General features: G+C 59.3%; 2 protein-coding genes across 20 annotated transcripts in view; one reads left to right on the top strand and one right to left on the bottom strand.

Moving 5' to 3' along the window:
- Positions 1-669: 669 nt before the first annotated feature.
- Brat1 (BRCA1 associated ATM activator 1) lies at positions 670-11,438 on the bottom strand. Of its 6 annotated transcripts, XM_074075396.1 has the most exons (15): positions 11,387-11,435; positions 10,918-11,142; positions 10,294-10,436; positions 8,091-8,245; positions 6,243-6,390; positions 5,462-5,834; positions 5,091-5,210; positions 4,229-4,320; positions 3,914-4,032; positions 3,652-3,838; positions 3,379-3,452; positions 2,541-2,643; positions 2,324-2,422; positions 2,046-2,221; positions 670-1,733 (listed from the first exon to the last, which is right to left on the bottom strand). In XM_074075396.1, exons 3-15 carry the CDS (start codon positions 10,418-10,420, stop codon positions 1,047-1,049), a joined length of 2,460 nt encoding a protein of 819 aa, XP_073931497.1. In that variant the 5' UTR covers positions 10,421-10,436; positions 10,918-11,142; positions 11,387-11,435; the 3' UTR covers positions 670-1,046. The 6 variants fall into 6 exon arrangements, with proteins under 6 accessions (XP_073931497.1, XP_020014811.2, XP_073931498.1 ...); XM_020159222.2 differs by lacking the exon at positions 10,918-11,142 and having other exon boundaries at positions 11,387-11,438; XM_074075397.1 differs by lacking the exon at positions 10,918-11,142 and having other exon boundaries at positions 6,243-6,387; positions 11,387-11,438.
- Positions 11,439-13,674: 2,236 nt separating this feature from the next.
- Positions 13,675-19,587, top strand: part of Iqce (IQ motif containing E) — a 36,175-nt gene continuing 30,262 nt past the window's right edge. For 5 of the 14 annotated variants that reach the window (XM_074075405.1, XM_074075404.1, XM_074075409.1 and 2 more), the window contains exons 1-6: positions 14,073-14,220; positions 15,919-15,966; positions 16,722-16,767; positions 17,651-17,779; positions 18,271-18,405; positions 18,747-18,817. In XM_074075405.1, the coding sequence (XP_073931506.1) occupies positions 14,092-14,220; positions 15,919-15,966; positions 16,722-16,767; positions 17,651-17,779; positions 18,271-18,405; positions 18,747-18,817 (558 nt within the window). In that variant the 5' untranslated portion in view covers positions 14,073-14,091. Of the gene's footprint in view, positions 13,807-13,984; positions 14,017-14,072; positions 14,221-15,784; positions 15,967-16,721; positions 16,768-17,650; positions 17,780-18,270; positions 18,406-18,746; positions 18,818-19,587 lie in introns of those variants that run through there. The other 9 variants (XM_074075408.1, XM_074075406.1, XM_074075410.1 and 6 more) reach the window with 6 other exon arrangements.

The following is a 19,587-nucleotide window of genomic DNA, read 5'->3' as shown; positions in this document are numbered from 1 at the left end:
CACATGACCCATGGGCTTAATCAAATTTCTATCAAAACCCTATGGCATTCGCACAGCAACAGGAGAAAAATCCGACGGTTCATACAGCCACGAAAAGCCCCAAAGAGCGAAGGCCCCGCCCGGGTGACGCGTCCTGGTGACCCAGTTTACCGTAGCGCGCCGATCAGGACATTGACCAGGAGCAGCCACACGGTGCCAGCTAAGACTAATCAAAACAAGCCCCCAACAGGAGGGACACCTGTAGGGGACCGGGACATCATGAGCAAAAGAACGAACGAGGCCCTCATGTCACGCCACCCACAAAACTAACCTGGAGCGGATTAAAGACGCCGGTGCCAGTTGCTGTGTGTAGAAAACAAGCCACTGCTTTAATGTACCTCCAAGTGTAGGAATGTTGGCTCTGGTTTGGCGGCACTGGGATTTGAACTCAAGGCCTCACACTCGCTGGGCGGGTGCTCTAAGCACTTGAGCCTCTCCACCAGCCCTTTCTGCGTTAGTTTTTTCCAAGATAGGGTCTTGGGAATTATTTTCCCAGGCTGGCATTGAACCACGATCCTCCCCATCTCTGCCTCCTGAGTAGCTAGGATTACAGATGGGAACCACCAGCGCTAGCTTGTTTTGATGTTTTGAGATTTGAGCTGGGGTCTTACTATGTATCTCAGGCTGGCCTTTTTTTTTTGGTAGTACTGGGGCTTGAACTCAGGGCCTTCACCTTGAGCCACTCCACCAGCCCTATTTTTGTGAAGGGTTTTTTGACATAGGGTCTCAAGAACTATTTTCCCGGGCTGGCTTTGAACTGCAGTCCTCCTGATCTCTGCCTCCTGAGGAGCTAGGGTTACAGGCCTGAGCCACCGGCACCCAGCTCAGACTGGCCTTGAACTCGCAATCCTCCAGTCTCAGCATCCTGAGGGCTGGGATTACAGGCATGGCAACCACGCCCAGCTTAATATGTGGGAGCTCGATCCACTCCTGGAGGGTCTTGAGAACCAGCCTGGATGAAGCCCTCGGGACAGCAGAGGCTGGAGAAGGCCGCCAGCAGCATAGCCTCAGTAGCAGTCAGCCTCATTCTCCAGCATGCCCACTGTGGCCAGCATGTCCTGCAGGAGGGACTGCAGACTCTTCTCCACATGCTCACTGCCCTGGGCCAGCCGGCTCTGCAGGCCCTCCAGGTCCATGGACCTCAGGATGGCCAGCACGGCCTCAGGCTCCATGTCCCCCAGGGGCTGGCCCTGCTCACCCGCCCGCCACCTCTGCAGGGCAGCTTCCACAGAGGACAAGTCGGGGCTGTCCCCCACCTCCCGCAGGCCACCACAGGCATCGATCTGGTCCCTGAGGTACAGCAGGAGGTCACAGGCCTTCTGGGCCACAGGCCGGTCACAGTCGAGCAAAGCATGAAAGGCGAAGTCCAGAAGCCGCAGGCGGCACAGAGTCCTTAGCACCGTGGGGAGCCGGTCAGCTGGGGTGACTGTGGGCAGGGCCACTGCGTAGGAACAGCAGGGCTGCCCCAAGGTCTGGGCCAGGAACACCTGCGCCAGCTCCAGGCCCTGCACCCGGACCTCCCAGTCCAGGTCCCTGCTCACTGCCTGGAGTACGGTGGCCACAAACTGCTCTGTGTCCTGGGCCACGCCAGCATGGCCGTCCTTCAGCCACTCAGTGAGGACCTGCACAACAGCCCTTCGCGGGAAGCCCTCCGAGTCTGTGGACAGGATGTGCAGGAGGTCCCCGAGCAGGTCCTGTGGGTAGTGCACCAGAAAGGTCAGCCGCTCGGGAAGGTGGGACCCAGGGGACATGAGCCCGTGGTCATCCAGGCTCAGGCCACCTGCTGTTCTGGCCCCTTCCTGTGACAGAGTGCCACACTGCCCTGAGCCCATCCCCCAGGTGGGGCAGTGTCTGAGAGAGGGTGTTGGGAAGCCCACAGCACCATGGATGACTACACCGGGATCCTAGTGGTCACTCCTGCCTGCACTGCCCCAGGAGTCACCCAGCCCCCAGGCCTGCAGACCAACAGCCACGGCTGCCCGGTGTGGACGCACAGCCACGTGTACCTGCTGGGCCTGAAGGTGCTCAGAGCCCTTGGGGGCGGCCTGCAGGCCCCGGCTAGACAGCTGCCCGGTGGCGGCCACCGCACTTGCTCGGACATAGCTCTCAGGGTCTTGGAGCAACTGCCGGGCGAGCGCCGGTGCCTCTGATGCCAGGAGCACCTGTCTGAAGTCAGCCTGTCCTGGGGTGAAACAGCCACGCAGCCGTGACCAAGGACTCCTGAGGGCAGGCTAGGCACCCCAGGGTCCCGGAGCTGTGGGGACGTTGCTTGCCTGGCACTTACCTCCCCAGTGTCGGCACAGCTGCGTCAGGAACTCCAGGGCCGAGTCTCTCACCTCCCAGCCGGGGCTGCACAGGCGCTTCTGCAGCACAGTGAACAGCTCTGGGCCAGGAAGGGGTGGTCAGAGTGGCCTCGGGGCTTGCCTCGCCGGCCCCTCCGCCTCTGTCCGCCTCCGCCCCTGCACTGTGGCTTCGCACACCCCTGTGAGGGGCTGGGTTACCTCTGAGGAACAGCAGGGTGTGGGGGCTGAGGTTGGAGCAGCCAGCTGACGTGGATGAGCTCAGGAGCCACCGGAGCGTGGCCTGGAAGGCTTTCTTCAGGACCTAGAGCGAGCACGGCGGGCTGTAGGACAGGAAGGGCCAGCCACCGCCTACCCCGTCACAGCTCCTGTGCAGCCCCTGCCTGGAGCAGAAGCCTGAGCCAGCACAGGACTCTTTTCAGACTGTGGGACGGAGGGGCTGCCCTCCTCAGAAACCCTGCCTGGAGATGGCTTCGGTGTCATGACACACCAAGCCACTCAGGGCCCCATGTAGCCCCAAGAATCCTGGCATTGTCTGGCCTCGTGAGACAGGCATGCCCGCAGAAACCGATTCTGAGCCAGGCGTGGTGGCACAAGCTGTCATCCCGGTATACGGGAGACTGATAAGAGAATCCCAAGTTCAAGGCCAGCCTGGGCAACATAGCAAGACCCTGCATCAAAAAAATAAAAAAACAAAACAAAACGGAACCCCAAACAGAAGGGCCACCTTCCCTCATCAAGAATTCCCTGTGGTAGATGGCAGAGTGGCTCACGTGGTAAACGCCTGCCTAGCAAGCAGGAAGCCCTGAGTTCAAACCCTATTACCACCAAAAAAAGGAAAAAAAACCCAGAATCCGGCGTGGGAAGACTGTCTTCTCCCTCACTCACCGCGGCCCTTCCAACCCCTGGCACGTTAGCTTCACCAACATGGACCTGGGGCCCAGAGGCCACATGGCCACCTGCCCTCAAATGTCACTGTCAGCAGCAGCTCTGCGCCCCGCTGGAAGACACCCTCCAACCCCCAGCCCTGTCCCTGTACCGTGGGGCTGGAGTCGGGGCTCTCCAGGTACTCCAAAAGAACAGCAAACACCTGCGTCACCAAGTCTTGGGGGCCTGTGACAGATGTGAACAGACAAGTCACCCCGACCTGCCCAGAGCCCCCACCTGACAAGGAACGTGACATCCAGGACTTCTGAGTGTGAGGCCCCCCAGAGAAGTGCACAGGACAGCCGTCCCTGGAAGCCTCTGAGCAGAGAGGAAAGGGACTCCAGTCACCCAACAAGGTCATGCAAGAGGAAACATTGTCACTCACTTGTCCCCTGAGACAGCGTCCCCAGAAAGTCGAGGGCTGCTCGCTGGACACGGACACAGCCTGCAAAGGTTGCACAGAGGCGAGCACCCACACTGGAGCTAGGGGCCACCAAGCCACGGCAGAGCCGCAGTACAGTCACCGCAGCACTCAGCAGGGGCTCTTGGGGCCAGGGCGCAGGGCGCTGGGGCTGAGGGGAGAACAGAGGGTCAGTCGAGACCATGGGTCCTGCTGTGTGTGGGCACGACAGGGCCACCGCACCTACCAGAGGGTGCAGCTCCTCCAGGTGTGCCAAGGTCTGGCACAGGACCCCCACACAGGCCGCCTTGGAGGACAGGAGAGCATCCACCGTCAGAGAGCTGCCCTCAGTCCTGTCCAGCCAGCCTAGAGGCCAAATGCAACGTCTCTCTTGTAGAGGGGGTGGTTCAAAGCCAAGGCCAGGGCCCGTCTGGCTCTGCCCTGGCCACCCTCGCTCTCAGGGGAGGCCTGGGTGGACCGAAGCTCGGGCTCTGCTGCTCCTCATCTTGCCTGTGGCCCAGGTGGGGGTGTGAGGGTCCCCTCCCAACCCCATATGCCATACCTGGGGGGCCAGGGGCCTGGGCGGTGGCTTTCAGAACACAGGCCAGGAGCTGCAGGAGGACTCCGAGGGCCTGAGCCCTCAGTGCCTGGGGACTGGAGAGAAGACACAGGTGTGGCAGGCTGCTCACATTCCTTAGCATCCCCAGGGACCAGGGCACCCCTTGAGAAAGTCACTGACCAGGGAACTCCATGGGTATGGGACAAGCTTGACCAAGGCATGTGGGGCCGGCCCTGGCATCCTTAGGAGCTGCTGGGCTTCAGATGCCCACTCAGGGCTGCTTGCACCACCCAGAGGGACTGTGCTACTCGGGCAACAGGGAGTCCCAGCCTCTGGGAGCCGTGCCCAGGCACCCCATCTCTGCTCAGTGACCTGAGATGTCCGTCTCACGTTCTGCAGACCTCCTGCCCCAGTGTTGGGGCCGCAGGGTGAGGGAGGTGACACTAGCTCAGTGTATGCTGCGAGCAGAATGCCAATCCCTCACTACCCCGTGCCGCTCTTTCCAGCAGCCCCGCAGGAAGGGTCCTGAGGCCCCTTCTGCACCTAGAATCTGCGGGCCTTCTGCACCCCTATGCCCACCCTGTGGTGCACCCCTCACAGGAGGAAGGCAGAGCACAGCTGAAGGGTCAGGTGTGAACTCATCCGCCAGAGCAGAGCAGCTCCAGGATCAGCATTATCTCTGGGGATCCCCAAAGCTCTTGTTTGAGCCACAGCAAACAGTGCTGCTGCCAGCCTGCGCCAACACCTGTGTCTGCCCAGTTGGCCCAGCTGTCTCCCGCCTGACTTCTGGGCCCTAGTCCCAAGCTGTGGATTTCCAATCACAGCCCCCCGTTCTCACGCCTGGCACCTGTGAGCCTGACCGTACCAGTGCTGGAGTTTCAGCATCCCCACAGCCAGAGGCCCGACCTGCAGGGGGCTCAGACAGTTCAGAGCCTCGGTCACTGTCCCCCACAGGCCGCAGTCGGCAGAACTGAACACAGGAGACCTAAACAGAGGACCACAGAGACCACTGCTCCCCCATCCGCAGATAACCTCCGTGCCCGGAGGGGCTGCCACGGCCCCAACCAGAGGCACCCAGCCCTGTAATGGGCCTTGCCAGTGACAAAGGTAGCAGGGTCCTCCCCGGCGGTACCTCCCCTCCAATCAGCTTCTTGGCTGCCAGGGAACAGCTGTTGAGACACCCTGGGAGAGCACTGCTCACCCAGCCCCCCGCCAGCCATGCCCCAGGGACCTGACCGGGCCACGTTGAGAAGAAGGTCCACGAGCGAGTGTGCGGCAGGGATGGTGGCTCTTTCAAGTAGGCGGGCCACGAGGGGACACAACTGCTCCCAGAGGACCTCTGTCCAGGGGCTGTGGCAGCGCCCAAATGTGGTGGTCAGGACATTCAGGGCCTGAGTGACCTGCGGGGCACCTGTGGCACACAAGGACTCTTCCAAGTGGCCCACAATCTTCCAGGCACACATGGGCCAGGCACCACCCTGTAGGCAGGGGTACCCCGCAGCTTCACCCTGCATGGACAAAGCCAGGATGTGCACCAGGAGCTGACTGCTGGCTGAGGCCACAAACAGGCTGGGGTCCCCTTGTAGGGAGAAGATGGTGTCAATGGCACCTGGAGAGGGAAGGAGCAAATGCAAAAGGGGGTCAACCCAAATAGAGAAGAGGAAGAGAACCTGAACCCAAACTTCAGTGCCCAGACAAAGAGCCTGACCAGGTGGCCCGCAGGAGGCACTGTCGAGCCCCCACACTGGACTGCAGAAAGCTGGCAGGAAGCCGCAGGGGTGAGCGGTGGCATGACTGTATTTGGAACCCCCAGCAGATTCTGCTCCCCGCGATTTGCTTCAAAGACTGACACTTGGCCCCTGGTCTGTAAGCAACTCAGCAGGTGGCCCCAGTTCCTGAGGCTGGGCTAGGGACCAGGGACATGACCACCCCAGGGTTTCTGTGTATGCGGCCGGGCAACACGGCCATTCCCACGGGGCCCTGCAGTTGGGTCAGGACAGGGAGAAGGTGCACTCACCGCTGTCGGCCAGGAACTGCAGGGCGCTGGGGTGCTGTGCCAGGGAGCGCAGGCCCTGGATCCAGCCACTACGCACGGTGGGGACGTTCCAGGCCACCCAACAGAGGGGACCCACCTCCCCAAAGAGCCCCAGCAGTAACTCGCCCTGCTGGAAAGCAAAAAGAGAAGCGGAGCCTGGGGCGGGGTGTACAGGGGTCCAGGGTAGACGGAGACAGGTTTTCTGTTTCCCATGATTGGCCAAAGCCTTGAGTCAGGACACCTTCACACCAAGTGGCCAGAAAACCGTGTTCTGGGAGTGTGAATGGGGCTTAGCTCCAGTCAGGGGTGGGGTGGGAGCTTTTGGGGAAGGAAGAACCCAAATTTTTTATTTGTTTGTGACAGGGTCTCACTGAGCAGCCTATAGTGGTCTCGAACTTGCTATCCTCCTGCCTCAACCGCTGAGTGTTGGGATTATAGGTGGGAACAACCATGCCCAGGAGAATGGGTATCAGTGAGAGTCTCTCCCTCCTCTTGAGAAGCCCTGCCCCAAACACCACCAACAGCTTCTGCACACTGCCTGTCACCGGGACCTGAGCTCCAGAAGCTACTGCTGCCTCTCCACAGCCGCCTGAGCTCCTGACCTGTGCCCACCCTCCTCTTCCAGGTGTCCACCCCAACTTCCTCAAACTTCCTAGAAAGGAAGCAGAAAACATTTCACATACCGCACATCCTGGTGTTTGGGGAGGAGGGACCAGGGCCTTGGGACACTGCTCCAAGTCTATGGCACCCCAGGGCCCTCATTTTTCTTTTGGTCCTTTTCTATAAATCCAACTCTGGCACCACTGTGGAGCCATGTCTGTGCCTGGACCCCACTCTAGGCCCAAGACGCCCACCCCAACTGAAGGGGTAGGGCTCTTGGTGACTTGCAGGGGACCCCCTTCGTCAGAGTCCTACTCCTTCCTCGGCACTACTCATAGGGGTGCCCAGCCTGTCCCCAGTCCAACACTGTCCCTGCAGACTGTTCAGTAGTGAGCAGCTGGCTGATGGCGCCAGACCACAGCACAGAGGTGGGAAGAAGGGCAAGGGGGTCCACCCCGTGCTCAGTCCAGGCCTCTCCACAGGCTGGGTCCCTGCACAAAACAGGCTGGGCACTATTGGATCACGCCTGTAATCCTAGCTACTTGGGAAGCTGAGACTGGGAGGCTTGCAGTTTGAGGCCAGCCAGGGCAAACAGTTTGGGAGATCCCATCCAAAATAATCAGAGCAAAAAGGACTGGAGGTGTGGCTCATGTGGTAGAGCACCTGCTTTGCAAGTGTGAAGCCCTGAGTTCAAATCCTGGTCCCAGAAAAAAAAAAAAAAAAGTGGGGGGAGGACCAGCAATCACAGCCCGAAGGTTCTCAGCAGCCTTTCAGGTCTCCAGCCACCACGGGTCTTGAGAAGGAGGAAGAGGAGACAGAGAAGGAGCTGGGCGAGCAACAGGAAGTATCCAGGAGATCAGAGACTGAGAACAGTCACGGTGGTGACTGAGGACAGGGGAGGCAGCTCAGTAATAAGGGTTTAATTTTTTTTTTTTGGTGGCACTGGGGTTTGAACTCAGGGCCTCATGCTTGCTAGGCAGGCGCGCTACTACTTGAGCCACTCCGCCAGCCCTGAAGGTTTAAGACTGCTTCAACAAAGCCATAAAACCCTGAAGGAAAAAACCGAAGATGACTCCGCAAGATGGAAGGCCTCCCTTGTTCATGGACTGGCAGGATTAATATTGTCAAAATGTCTATACTACCAAGATCTTCTGAGACCCGGGCTTGAGGGAGCTGCAAATGCTTCAGGGTCCATCCTTGGGGGCCTCAAAGTAGGAGGCCCAGGCTCACCTGGAGGTACTGGAAGCAGTCTTCCTGGGCAGCAAACATCCCAGCGAGGCGCAGGGAAAAGGAGAGGACCCTGGAGCTCACATCCTGTGACTTCAGCACATGTGACAGCAGCTCCACCAAGGACGGGTTCTCCTGCAGCAGGAGGAGGCTGGGCTCTGTGGACACACGTGCAGCGCAGGAGGGTGGTGACCAAGGAAGGTGGTGCCTCCCGGAGGCTGCTGGACTGAGCTGTCAGACTGGGAAGGATTCTTTGGCTGATTAAGAGGATGAAGACTGAGTTTAAACCTCACCCACAGGCAAAGGGCACGACAAGGAGCACGAGCAGCCCACAACCCTGAAAAAATGCTTTGACCCACTGTCTATAAGAAAGAAACACAGCCAGGTATGACGACCACACCTGTGATCACAGCACTCAGGAGACAGAAGGAGGATCGTGAGTTCAAGGCCAGCCTAGGCAACAAATCCAGACTCTGTCTCAAAAAAAAGTAAAACAAGACTGAGTGTGGTGGCTCACACCTATAATCCTAGCTACTGAGGAGGTGGAGATTGGGAGAATCATGGTTGGAGGCCAATCTAGGCAAAATTTTGCGAGGCCTCATCTCACCCAGTGGCTGGATAGGTTGCTGCGTGCCTGTCATCCCAGCTATGCAGGGAAGTGTAAATAGGAGACTTGCAGTCCAGGTCAGCCCGAGCATAAACTGAGACCCTATCTCAAAAATAACCAGAGCAAAAAGGGCAGGGAGCGTGGCTCAAGAGGCAGAGTGCCCGCCCAGCAAGTGCTAGGCCCTGAGTTCAAACCTCAGTACTGCCAAAAAAAGAAAGAACAAAAGAAAAGCTGATACTGTGACAGTGATGCTAGACAAAACAGACAACAGAGTGAGAAGCAGGACTGGTATCAAAGAGAGTCACTGTTGAGCTTGGTGTGGTGGCACGCCTGTGATCCAAAGCAGGTCATGAGTTCAAAGCCAGCTTGGGCTACAAACTGAGACCTTGTCTCTAAAAACCAGAAGAAAGGAAATATGTGAAATTTCTGGAACTAAACTGCAAAAGCACTACATAGTAAAACCCACAGGATGCACCTATGGTGAGTCTCGAGATATGTAGCCTCAGAATGCCAGACCGACCTCAAAGTGCAATTCAAAACAGGAACGTAACACAGCGAGCCAGAGGAAGGAAGAAAAAGCAGAAATGGATGACGTGGAATCTGTCACCAGGCCATTATCAGCTGTAGCACAAAGTGTTCACATGCAGTACTGCTGATGACAAGGAGACCTGGCACAGCTCTGTTTATGACCACAAAAAACTGAAACACGAACATCCCCCGGTACGGTGCGGTCGGCTCATAGCAGGTTACACATAGTGGACAACCCACGAGTTCCTAGGAAAAGCACTCACTCCCACAACGAGGGAGAAAAAACAAGAATGTAAACTGAGTTTGTGGTAGATCTCGTTTCATCAGGAAAACACAGTCCTGTTGCATGTTGTGAAAAACAGCAGGAAGGAAACAAAAGCACTTTCCTCTTTACTCCTTCGTGTTGCTCAAGTTTTAAGGAATATTCTTGAGCTGGAGGCGTGGCTCAAGTGGTAGAGCGTCTGCCTAACAAGCACGAGGTTGGGGGTTCAAACCCCAGTACTGCCAAGAAAATAAAAAAGAACATTCGGCACTTTCATAATCAAAAGGAAAACAAATCTGCTGAGTGCTGTGCCTCACATCTATAATCCCAGCTACTCAGGAGGATTGTGCAAGTGAAGGCCAGCTCAGGCAAAAAAAAAAAAAAGAAAAAAAAGTTAGCAAGAAAGACGCCCATCTCAGTCAAAAGCCAGCATGGTGACAGGCGGAAGTAGAAGGGTCATTGTGCAAGGCCTGAGCAGGCGCAACAGGAGAGACCCGGCCTGAAAAATAACCTGCTCAAGAAAGGCAGAGACACTCAACCCGAAAGCGCCTGCCCGGCAAGTGCAAGGCTGAGCTTAAATCCCAATGCCGCCAAAACCATTTTTAAGTAGAAGGAAGAAAACAAATTTGACTCAAGATCAACAAAATGCAACAAAGAATGTCAACCTCGGATTCTACTGGCCATTGCCTTGGACCCCAGCTGGACTTGTCCCCAGTCAGCCAGAGCCTCTACCAAGCGAAGCAAAGATACAGATGGACGGTGAGCCCTGGGCACGCTGTCCCACGGTCTCCTCCCTCCTCTGGCTTTACCTGTCTCGGTCAGTGTTTTAAACCAGTCCAGCAGTTTCTCCAAACAGGTGTCATCTGCTACCGGCTGCCTGGGATCTGCTAGCACAGCACAGAGAGCAGGGAGAAGCTGGGAGCACTCAGGGTCCATGATCAGCCAGGGGACCCTGCAGAGCAAAGAGAGGGGAACTTCATGGCCAGCTCCAGTCCTAGGCAGCCCACGGTGTCTGCTAGGCCCGTGCTGGGAGGGGGAAGAGGCCCTAGAATTTTTGCCAAAGACCAGAGAGCTCTGAATGGCCCCCACGTACGCAGGGCTCAGTGTGGGGGGAGGCTGGGTGGCCAAGAGTATGGGACGGCCAGGCGCCAGTGCTCACACCTATATAGAATCCCTTGGAGGCTAGATCAGGAGGATCAAATTTGAGCCCAGCCCAGGCAAATAATTCGCTAGACACCATCTCCAAAATAAACAGAGCAAAACCGACTGAAGTGCGGCTCAAGTGGCAAGCTTTGCAAGTGCAAAGCCCTGAGTTCGAACCCCATCCCCCATCAAAAAAAAAAAAAAAAGCATGCAAGGCCCCTCAGAAGTCCTGGGGGCCATGCTGAAGGAAGGGACAGATGACACAGGGACACAGCTGGGTACTGACGGACCTGCAAAGTGGGCCATGCTCAGGGATAGCTGGGAGCCCTGGGGTCGGCCATGTGGCTGGCGAATGGCTAGCAGGTGCACAGGGTCAGTGGGGACGGCGTGTAACAGCCCCGCAGCCGGCAGACGGGAAGGTGTCTGTCCCTCCCGGACCGGGGTGTGCACTAAGTGTCCCGTCCGGGAAGTGACCACGGGTGTCTGGGCCCTGCGAGGCTTGGTCAGGGCTGGAGCTACATCGGGATAAAATTCGAGAAGTTCTGGGTTCGAATCCCACCCCAGCTCGGCAGTCGTTCCTTCGCCGCGGGCGCCAGGCCTTCCCCCAACGACGGTCCTGAAGGGACCCGAGGCGGGGACTGAGCCTGGGCCCGTGCACGCCCGTCCCGGGACTGCTCGGGTCGCCCGCCCTCTCCACTAGGGTCCGCACTCTGTCCGCCCGCACCCACAACCGAAACCACCCCGCCGCGCGGGCCTCACCCGCTCAGGTTCCATGCGTCCGCCTCAAGCTCCGCCCCACGCTGCCCCGGGCCCCGCCCGCGACGCTGCCCCGCGCCCCGCCCGCGACGCTGCCCCGGGCCCCGCCCGCGACGCTGCCCCGCGCCCCGCCCGCGACGCTGCCCCGGACCCCGCCCGAGTCGCTGCCCCGGACCCCGCCCACGACGCTGCCCCGGGCCCCGCCCGCGACGCTGCCTCAGACCCCGCCCACGACGCTGCCCCGGGCCCCGCCCACGACGCTGCCTCGGACCCCGCCCACGACGCTGCCCCAGGCCCCGCCCACCAGTTTCTTCCCAAGCCGCCTCAAGCCCTGTCCCAACCCCCAGCCTCAGGCCCCATCCCAAGTACCTACCTCAGACCCCGCCCACAACGCTGGCTCAGGCCCCGCCTCACGCCCCCACAGATTACGTCCTAACCCTCCTCAGGCCACGCCCCCAAGTTTCTGACACAGGCCCCGCCCCGCGCCACCGCCGCAATCCCGGCTGCACGACGCTGCCTCAGGCCACGCCCCACGCCGCCGCCGTCAGTCCCGCCCCACGCTGCCTCACGCCCCGCCCCACGCTGCCCCACGCCCCGCCCCTCGCTGCCTCACGCCCCGCCCCTCGCTGCCCCACGCCCCGCCCCTCGCTGCCCCACGCCCCGCCCCTCGCTGCCTGCTGTCTCTCCCTAGGACTCTGCCACCTGCTGGGCCCACGGGAGAATGGAGGGCGGTGACAGCGGGCTTGGGGAACGTCGATGGCTCTCGGGACCCAGCTCTGCTCGCCTGGAAGCCGGGGAAAGGCCGGAACCTGGAGCGTCGCTCGGACCTGTCGCGGGCAGCGGGCGCACCTGCATGTGACTGTCCCTTAAGGCGCGTGGGCTCCCGGGCCGTAGTTCTGTCTCGGGCTCCTCGTGGCCGTCTGTTCTCAGCCCTGGGTCACCTGTCCTCTTCCCCCTCCCTCGTTGTCCCCGTCGTTTCCGCCCGCTGCTTTCTGGAACTCGTGTTTGTTCCTTCAATCCTCCTCTTTCCTCGCATTTCCCACTGCTCCCGCGTGGGTGGGATTACAGCTGTACCGCTCCAGGCCTGGCTAGCCTGCGAAATGAGGTGTCCATAAGCCTCACGCTTCGGTCCTCCCAATGTCCGTGGGGAGGCAGCCATGAGCCACCACCCACGTAGACATCGCCTGTCCTCGTAGTTAAGTGACCATAAAATGCAGCAGGAACAGGGGACAGAGGCAGGTGGCCTTGCAGGCCTGTGTGCACAGGGAGGTGACAGTTGTTGCCGACTTCGCTGGACCACGGGACACACGATGGGCAGGCACGCGCTCCATGTTTTTATGGGCCAAGGGTGATTCTCCGAGGTGCAGCCTTCCAAGAGCTCCCCGATCTGGGGGACACTGTGTTCCTCACCCCTGCTCTGCTACACTCACCCCCTTTACTTTTTAATTGCGCCCTAGCACTGGAACCGCACCCCCAGCCCTTTTTGTGTTGGTTACTATTTTTCAAAGCCGGCTCTCTACCTCTTGAGCCACACTTCCACTCCATTCTGCCCTGGTTACTTTGCAGATGGGGTCTCCAGAACTATTTCCCAGGCTGGGCTCAAACTTCGATCCTCCCCATCTCAGCCTCCCAAACGGGAAGGATTACAGGAGTGAGCCATTAGTTATTTTGGAGGCAGGGTCTCGCTTCATGCACGAACCTACCTGGGCCACGATCATCCTATTTGTGCTTCCTCTCCTAGCTGGGATTACAGGTGCACCCACTGCGCCCAGATTTTTGGATGAGTGTGTTGGGGGGAGGGGTCTGGCAAGCTATTTTTCCAGACTGGCCTCGAACCGCGAGCTTCCTAATCACAGCCTCCCAAGTCGCTGAGACTACAGACGTGAGTCCCTGGCACTCGGCTTTTTTTTTTTTTTTTACAATTTTATTGAGTTTCATTAGCCTATTCGCATACATTTATAGAAATTACTTGGATCATATTCACCCCACATCACCCTCTCCTTCGGCTGTCCCCGTCGTGTTAATTGTGCCTCCTACTCATCGTAAGCAGAGTCAATTCGCTTGGCTGCCTTGTCGCCAAACGCCTAAGGGACGCTTTACAAACTGTCAAGCGCAGTTCCGAGGCGGCGCTGATGCTCCCTCCGGCCCCGCCCTGCGCACTCCCGTCGGCCCGCGGGCTGTCGCGCATGCGCAAGACGCTGCGGACACGGTGGGCGTGGCCACATCCGGGACTCGCAGCCTGCGGCGTGGTTGCCAGGGCAGCGGGGTGGCGGGGCCCAGCGCGGGCGGGTGGGCGGGCGGGAGGCATTGCGCGGAGGCTGCAGTGGCTCCCTGGGTGGCCGGGGACCCTGCCGGCCGCGATTGCCGCGCCTAGCCCCGCCGCCACCATGAGCCTGGGCACGGAGGAGTCGCCTTCGGAGACGGTAAACACGCCCGCGGCCTCCATCCCATAGGTCTCCTGGGGTTGCGGGAGGACCGGTGCCCCGATTGTTACCGCACAAGAGCTGGTGCAGGGCGGCGGCCGCCTCGGTGGCTCTTGGACGGCACTCGCGGAGGCCGTCGCTTCCAGGAAGCCCTCCGGGACTGCGCCCTCCCGCGCGTGCGCGTGCGCGCTGCGTGACGAGCTCACCCGCGTGAGTGTTCGGCCAGAGACGCCACCGAGGCATGGCGAGGAGGGAGAAGCCCCAGGCCTGCTGTGTGCTGAACGAATGAGCTGCACGCCAGTGTGGGGGGACATGGCCCCTGGGAGGGTCTCTGTAGGTGGGGGGCCTGCCTTTCCAGGTCAAGATGGAAGCGGCCGCAGCAGTGCAAAGGGTTTGAGGGACGGAGGGGTGCAGGTGGGCGGGGGTTGACGTTGGGTTTTTGGTTTTGTTTTTTTGGGGTGGCACTTGGATTTGAACTCAGGACTTGGCACTTGCAAAGCAGGCGCTCTACCAGTGGAGTCACGCCTCCAGTCCATTTTGCTCTGGTTATTTTGGAGATGGGAGAGGTGTCTCGAGAACTATTTTCCCCGGGCTGACCTCGAACTTGCAATCCTCCCCATCTCAGCTTCCCCAGTAGCTGGGATTGCAGGCGTGAACCACTGCATCCGGCTTAAGGTTGGGTTTTTAATCAAGGTTCAAGTCCAGGGACAGCCTGTGGATGGAGGGGGCCGTGGTCGTCCACCATGGGGCTTCCCATGCGTGCGTGGAGGCGTGGAGGGGGAGATCCACGGTGCTGGCCGGCTTGGGGTTGCCTACTCAGGCCTGCCTGCGTCTGTGTCCACCATCTTCAGCTCTTGCTCCTTTATCTTTGCTTGTTTGGTGCACTGGGGTTTGAACTCAGGGCCTCGGCTTGCCAGCCAGGCTCTGTACCACTTGAGCCATGGCCCCCGGCCCTGTGCACAAAAGTGTGCAATTCTGATGGTTGGTTTTGCCTGTTTTTCTTATTTCCCTGCACACGCTTTTAGAACCCGACGTAAGAAACCGTCTCCTGACCCGAGGTCAGGGATTTCCCTGTTTCTCTTCCTCTCAGCCTGGGGTGTTTTGTGTGACTCTCTGTGGGGTCAGGAACGGGTTGGACCTCAGCACCCAGTGGCCCTGCACCGTTCAGTGAGAACACAGTTGCTTCCCTCGCTCAAAGTTTCTGAGTTTTCTTTCTGTGAGATAGGGACTGGCTGTGTAGCCCAGGCTGGTCAGAACCGCCCCATCCTTCTGCCTCAGCGCCTGAGTGCTGGGATTATAGGCGTCACCACCAGGCTGGACCTCGCTGTTCGGTTTTTGATTTTCTTGTTGATCTGCCTAGTTGTGTCCATTAGTGGCGTGGCCCTGGCAATGTGTGACTCTGGACCTACGGCCTCCAGAACTGAGCCCCCGGCCTGTTGCACGTGGTGCTCTGGCCAGGGGACAGGCACAGATGAATAAGAGTCAGAATGTTTGAACAGGGTGAAAATGAAACCCTTCAGTGGACAACTCTGTTTTTTTGGTGGTACTGGGGATTGAACCCAGGGCCTCACAAATTCCAGGCAGGTGCTCTACCACTTGAGGCACAGCCCCAGCTCAGGCTGGTCTTGAACTTTCTATCCACCTCCTGAGTAGCTGGGATTACAGAAGTGCCCCACTGCTCCCAGCAAGAACTCTATTGAAAGCACACAGCTACTCTGTAGCACCTGATGCTGGTGGCCTGGGGTCCTGGCGCACCCTTGCAGGTGAACCTTTTGGTTTTTTCCTTTTCCCCGCAGTGCTGGGATTGCCTAGGGCCTCGCACGTGCTAGGCAAGCTCTCTTCCACTTGAGGATCTTGTTTTTAGATCGGGCGTTTTGCTAATTTTGCCTGGGCTGGCCTCCAGAGGAGCTGGGACTACAGGCGTGCCCCACAGTGCCCGGGTGGACTTGAGGTTCATTTCTCTTCCCTCCTCCTGCAGCCCAGCGTGAGATGCACTGGGTCGTGGGCCCTGGATTGACTTGGTTTCCACGTGAGCAGGGAGCACGGGCTGTGGACGGCTGGCACCGAGCCGGGGCCCTGCAGTTACGTGTCTGCATGTCGTTCTTCTTCCAGGGAGATGACAGTCTGTCTGCAATCGCCTTTGACTCTGACTTTGAGACGGTGAGTGCAGTCGGCTGGCAGCGCCCACGGGGCCTATCTGTTCCCTTAGATGAGGAAACGAGGCCTCTCTCCCGCCTCGAGAGACAGATGCAAATCCTGAGCGTCCTTGGAGCAGCCAGGGCGGGCGGAGCAGGACGGTCCGGCCGGGGTGCCCTGTGGTCCCCGTGCTGAGTAGCAGTGGAGCCCTGCTGGCTGCTTGCATGGTGGGTGGTATCAGCACAGACAGGCTTAGTGACACTGCGGCCCCCGAGTGGACCCAGTTCCAGGAGCCTCTGCTCTTGGGTGGCCTGTGGCACCACTGCAGTGAGGGGTGTCACCTTGTCACAGAGGATACGGGCCTCTGGTACTCCGGGAGGAGAAGCAAGGGACATGACTGCATGCCGTCACCTTGTCCGTGTGGTGATGCAGGCTAGGAAGGGGGGTTCTCTGTCCCCAAGCCACAGGCCTAGAGTGGTGGGACTGAGTCTGCCTGGTTCTGCACTTGCACGTGACTGTCGCACGGACGGCCTCCCAACAGGTAGTCCTTGTGACGCCTCTTGTCACTTGACTCAGTGACAAGGGCTGGGTCTTGCCAGATCCACATGTGGACACCAGGCAGCAGACTCAGAATTGGCCTTGGGGACAGGGCAGGGGGCAGAGCTGTCAGTGGCACGGGGCCCTCCTTCCAAGGCCAGGCGTAGCTCCCGGCGGGGCCAGGTCCTGCATGGTGGCTCTGTCCCTTACCCTCTGAGGACATCTGCCCTTCTGTGTTTCAGAAAGCCAAAAGGAAAGGTTTTCACAGGCCTCCGCCCGCATCTCCAAGTGAGTACTGCCGGGTCCCCAGTCGGGCTCTGAGGGACGGGGTACATGCGACACTTGGGGGCATGGGGACTGCCTCCATTTGCTTTGGGGCCTTGGGCTCAGCCATCCTCCAGCTGAGGTTCCTGGGTGGGTTGGCATTGTCCCCTCCTCACCTCAGCCTCCCACGTGACGTGGCACAGCAGGACATTTCAGGCCTTGTTTTCTTTTTTTTCTTTGCAGCACTGGGGTTTGAACTCAGGGCCTTGAGCTTGCTAGGCCGGCGCTCTCACACTTGAGCCACACCCCCAGTTATTTTTCAGATAGGGTCTCGCTTTTATTTCTGGGCCAGCCTGGACCTCGGTCCTCCCACCTCAGCCTCCTGAGTGTCTGGGATTACAGGTGTGAGCCACTGCGCCTTGCGCAGATTTTTTCTGTGTGCTGTGTGGCTCTGTAGCATCGTGAGCAGGTACTTAGGTTAAGTCTAAAGCGGTGACGCGTGTGCACCGTGACAGAGGCCACGTAAAGTGCGGAGGGGCGGGGACGTCCGTGGGTGCCTCCTAGTTAGGGCACCAGGAGTTTTCACATTTTAAGGTTTCCCCTTGTCTTCTTTGTAGCAGAAATTAAAGGGGAGTTGTAAAGGTGTGTGTACGTACGTGTAACCGTTGTCAGGCTGGGTGTGACAACTGTCGTCCCCGCTGCTTGGGAGGCAGCGGCAGAGGATGGTTGAGTCCACAGGTTCAAGGCCAGCCTGAGCAGTCCACATAGCATGGCCCGGCTTGGCGTTTTCTGCATGAGCTCGGCTCTCTGCGTGTTTGTCTCACCATTTTGTCGTCTTTCTTGAGTGTGCGTGTCGGGCCCACCACTGTCCTGCAGCTCTTAAGACCTCGTGCGTCTGGCTTTGCAGAGTCACCGTACTACTCCAAGCCGAGGAAGGTGGCATCCTGGCGGTCTCTCAGGACAGCGGGGACCATGCCTCTGAGCAGTAGGGTGTCCCTGACACCCCAGAAGCTATGGCTGGGAAGTGCAAAGCAAGGTATGAGCCGCCGCCCCCGAAGGCCAAGCACGGGGGGAGTTTCTAAACTGTGGGGTGAGCGAGCCGGTGTTCGTGACCTTGGCTTTGACGTCAGTCTCAGTGGTCTGCACTACTGTGCTGCAGCAGGTCTGTGCCGTGCACAGGTGTGGTTCCCGGCTTCCACGCGGGTGGCACTTTGGCCTCCTTTGGTCCCGATGAGACTTGGTGACCGTGGCTGGAGTGGCTCTAGCCATTCCGTCTTAGTTTTCCCGACTGCTCAGTGTCACGTGAGCGGCTTGACCTTGGGTGCAGTGGGGACCATGGGATGGTGATGCCCCAAGTCAGGCTCCTGGGTCCACTGTCGAGAGCAGTTGTCATACATGTCACCACCTCCCTGGCCACGGTGTCCACTGGTGCTGCTAGCCTCCTCCTGCCCCAGAGGTCAATGGGATGAAAAGCCGCGTCGTGTTTTCGTCTACCTGTCCTACTAAACGCACGCACGTTCAAACCAGGAGGTGGGACCCAGCCCCTGCACTCCACACCCACCCAGGAGCACGCGTGGACCCTCCCCCCCAGCAGCACCCCTGACCACCTGGCGGAGGCCGTGAGAGTGAGGAGGTCAGACCTCAGGCGTTCTGCCAGCAACGGTGAGCGGCTGATGGGGACAAGGTCGTGGCTAGGAAGAGCAGAGGGAAAGCGCCTGCAGCTGAGGTGGCCTTTGTCAGAATGAGGGGATTGGCACTGTTGGAGGCACTGGGGTCTGAACTCAGGGCCTCATGCTTGCTGGGCAGATGCTCTACCACCTGAGCCACTCCACCAGTCTTGTTTGTGTTGAATATTTTCGAGAGAGAGTCTATGAACTGTTTTCCTGGGCTGGCTTCGAACTGCGATCCTTCTGATCTGTGCCTCCTGCGTAGCTGGGATTACAGGCGTGAGTCGCGGCATCTGGCTCTGATGATCTCTTAAGAGACTTGCGTGTCTTCTCTAGGTCACGTTCCTGGGATTGCTGTCTGCAGAGAGAAGGAGGACATGTGCGACGAGATAATCGAGCTGAAGAAGGTAGCCCTTCTCTCTGCTCCTCTCTGATTAGCAGTGGCAGACCCCCGTCTCTGTGGCAGTGCTGGGGTCTGTCATACAGAAAAAGCATGAGTGTTGCTCACCCAGCGTCTGGATCCTGGCCCCAGGCCTGAGGGGCTGGCCAGTGGCTCAGGGAGGGCCTGTCCCAGCAGTCTCGCAAAGGTGACACGGTTTTGGGTGGCACTGCCCTGGAGTCAGTGCGGTTTGGGTGCCACCTGTGCATAATGGAGGGTCACCTCAGGGTCCCCGAGCCCTGACCTTTGCTGGCATTTGAGGCACTGGTGTGACCCCTAGTGTTGCCCCACCCCAGCCAAGCTCTCCAGAAGCCCCGCGAGGCACGGCCAGTGTTACACCGTCTTCTGCGGTGAACTTGAGAGGTTGGTCTGGCCAACGTCAGCCGCAGCAGAACGAGGTCCACAGCCATTGGCCTCCGGGCTGAGACTTGGTTACCTCGTGCTCCCTCCCCCGCCCCCCTTGAATGGTGCCGAGGTGCGTCCTCGTCCCTCCGCTGTCACCACACTGGTGTGTGACGTCCACACACACATTTGTGCCTCGGGAGAAGTCATCCTTCTTGCTTTAGACGTGCCGGCCCCACGGCTGAGCTGCATCTGCAGGGCCGTGGTCACCTGGGCACTGCAGGTCAAGCCGAGCGCCGGTGGCCGGCACGTCTAGGCCCTATTGAGAAGCCAGGACACGTCCTACGTGGGGAGGTGGGGGCGGGGTGAGGGGAGCACGGGCAGCTGTGTCTGGGG

The sequence above is a fragment of the Castor canadensis genome, chromosome 6 (genome assembly GCF_047511655.1).
Source record: "Castor canadensis chromosome 6, mCasCan1.hap1v2, whole genome shotgun sequence".
Classification (NCBI taxonomy): Eukaryota; Metazoa; Chordata; class Mammalia; order Rodentia; family Castoridae; genus Castor; species Castor canadensis.
Note: the sequence above shows the minus strand (reverse complement) of the source record. Positions and strands in the feature narration are given on the sequence as shown.

Coding starts and splice junctions, on each gene's coding strand:
- Brat1 (XM_020159222.2), bottom strand. CDS start 10,420: ATGGACCCTGAGTGCTCCCAGCTTCTCCCTGCTCTCTGTGCTGTGCTA. Junction 6,391..8,090: donor ACTGCTTCCAGTACCTCCAG/GTGAGCCTGGGC, acceptor TTTGCTTTCCAG/CAGGGCGAGTTACTGCTGGG. Junction 5,835..6,242: donor GCAGTTCCTGGCCGACAGCG/GTGAGTGCACCT, acceptor TTCCCTCTCCAG/GTGCCATTGACACCATCTTC.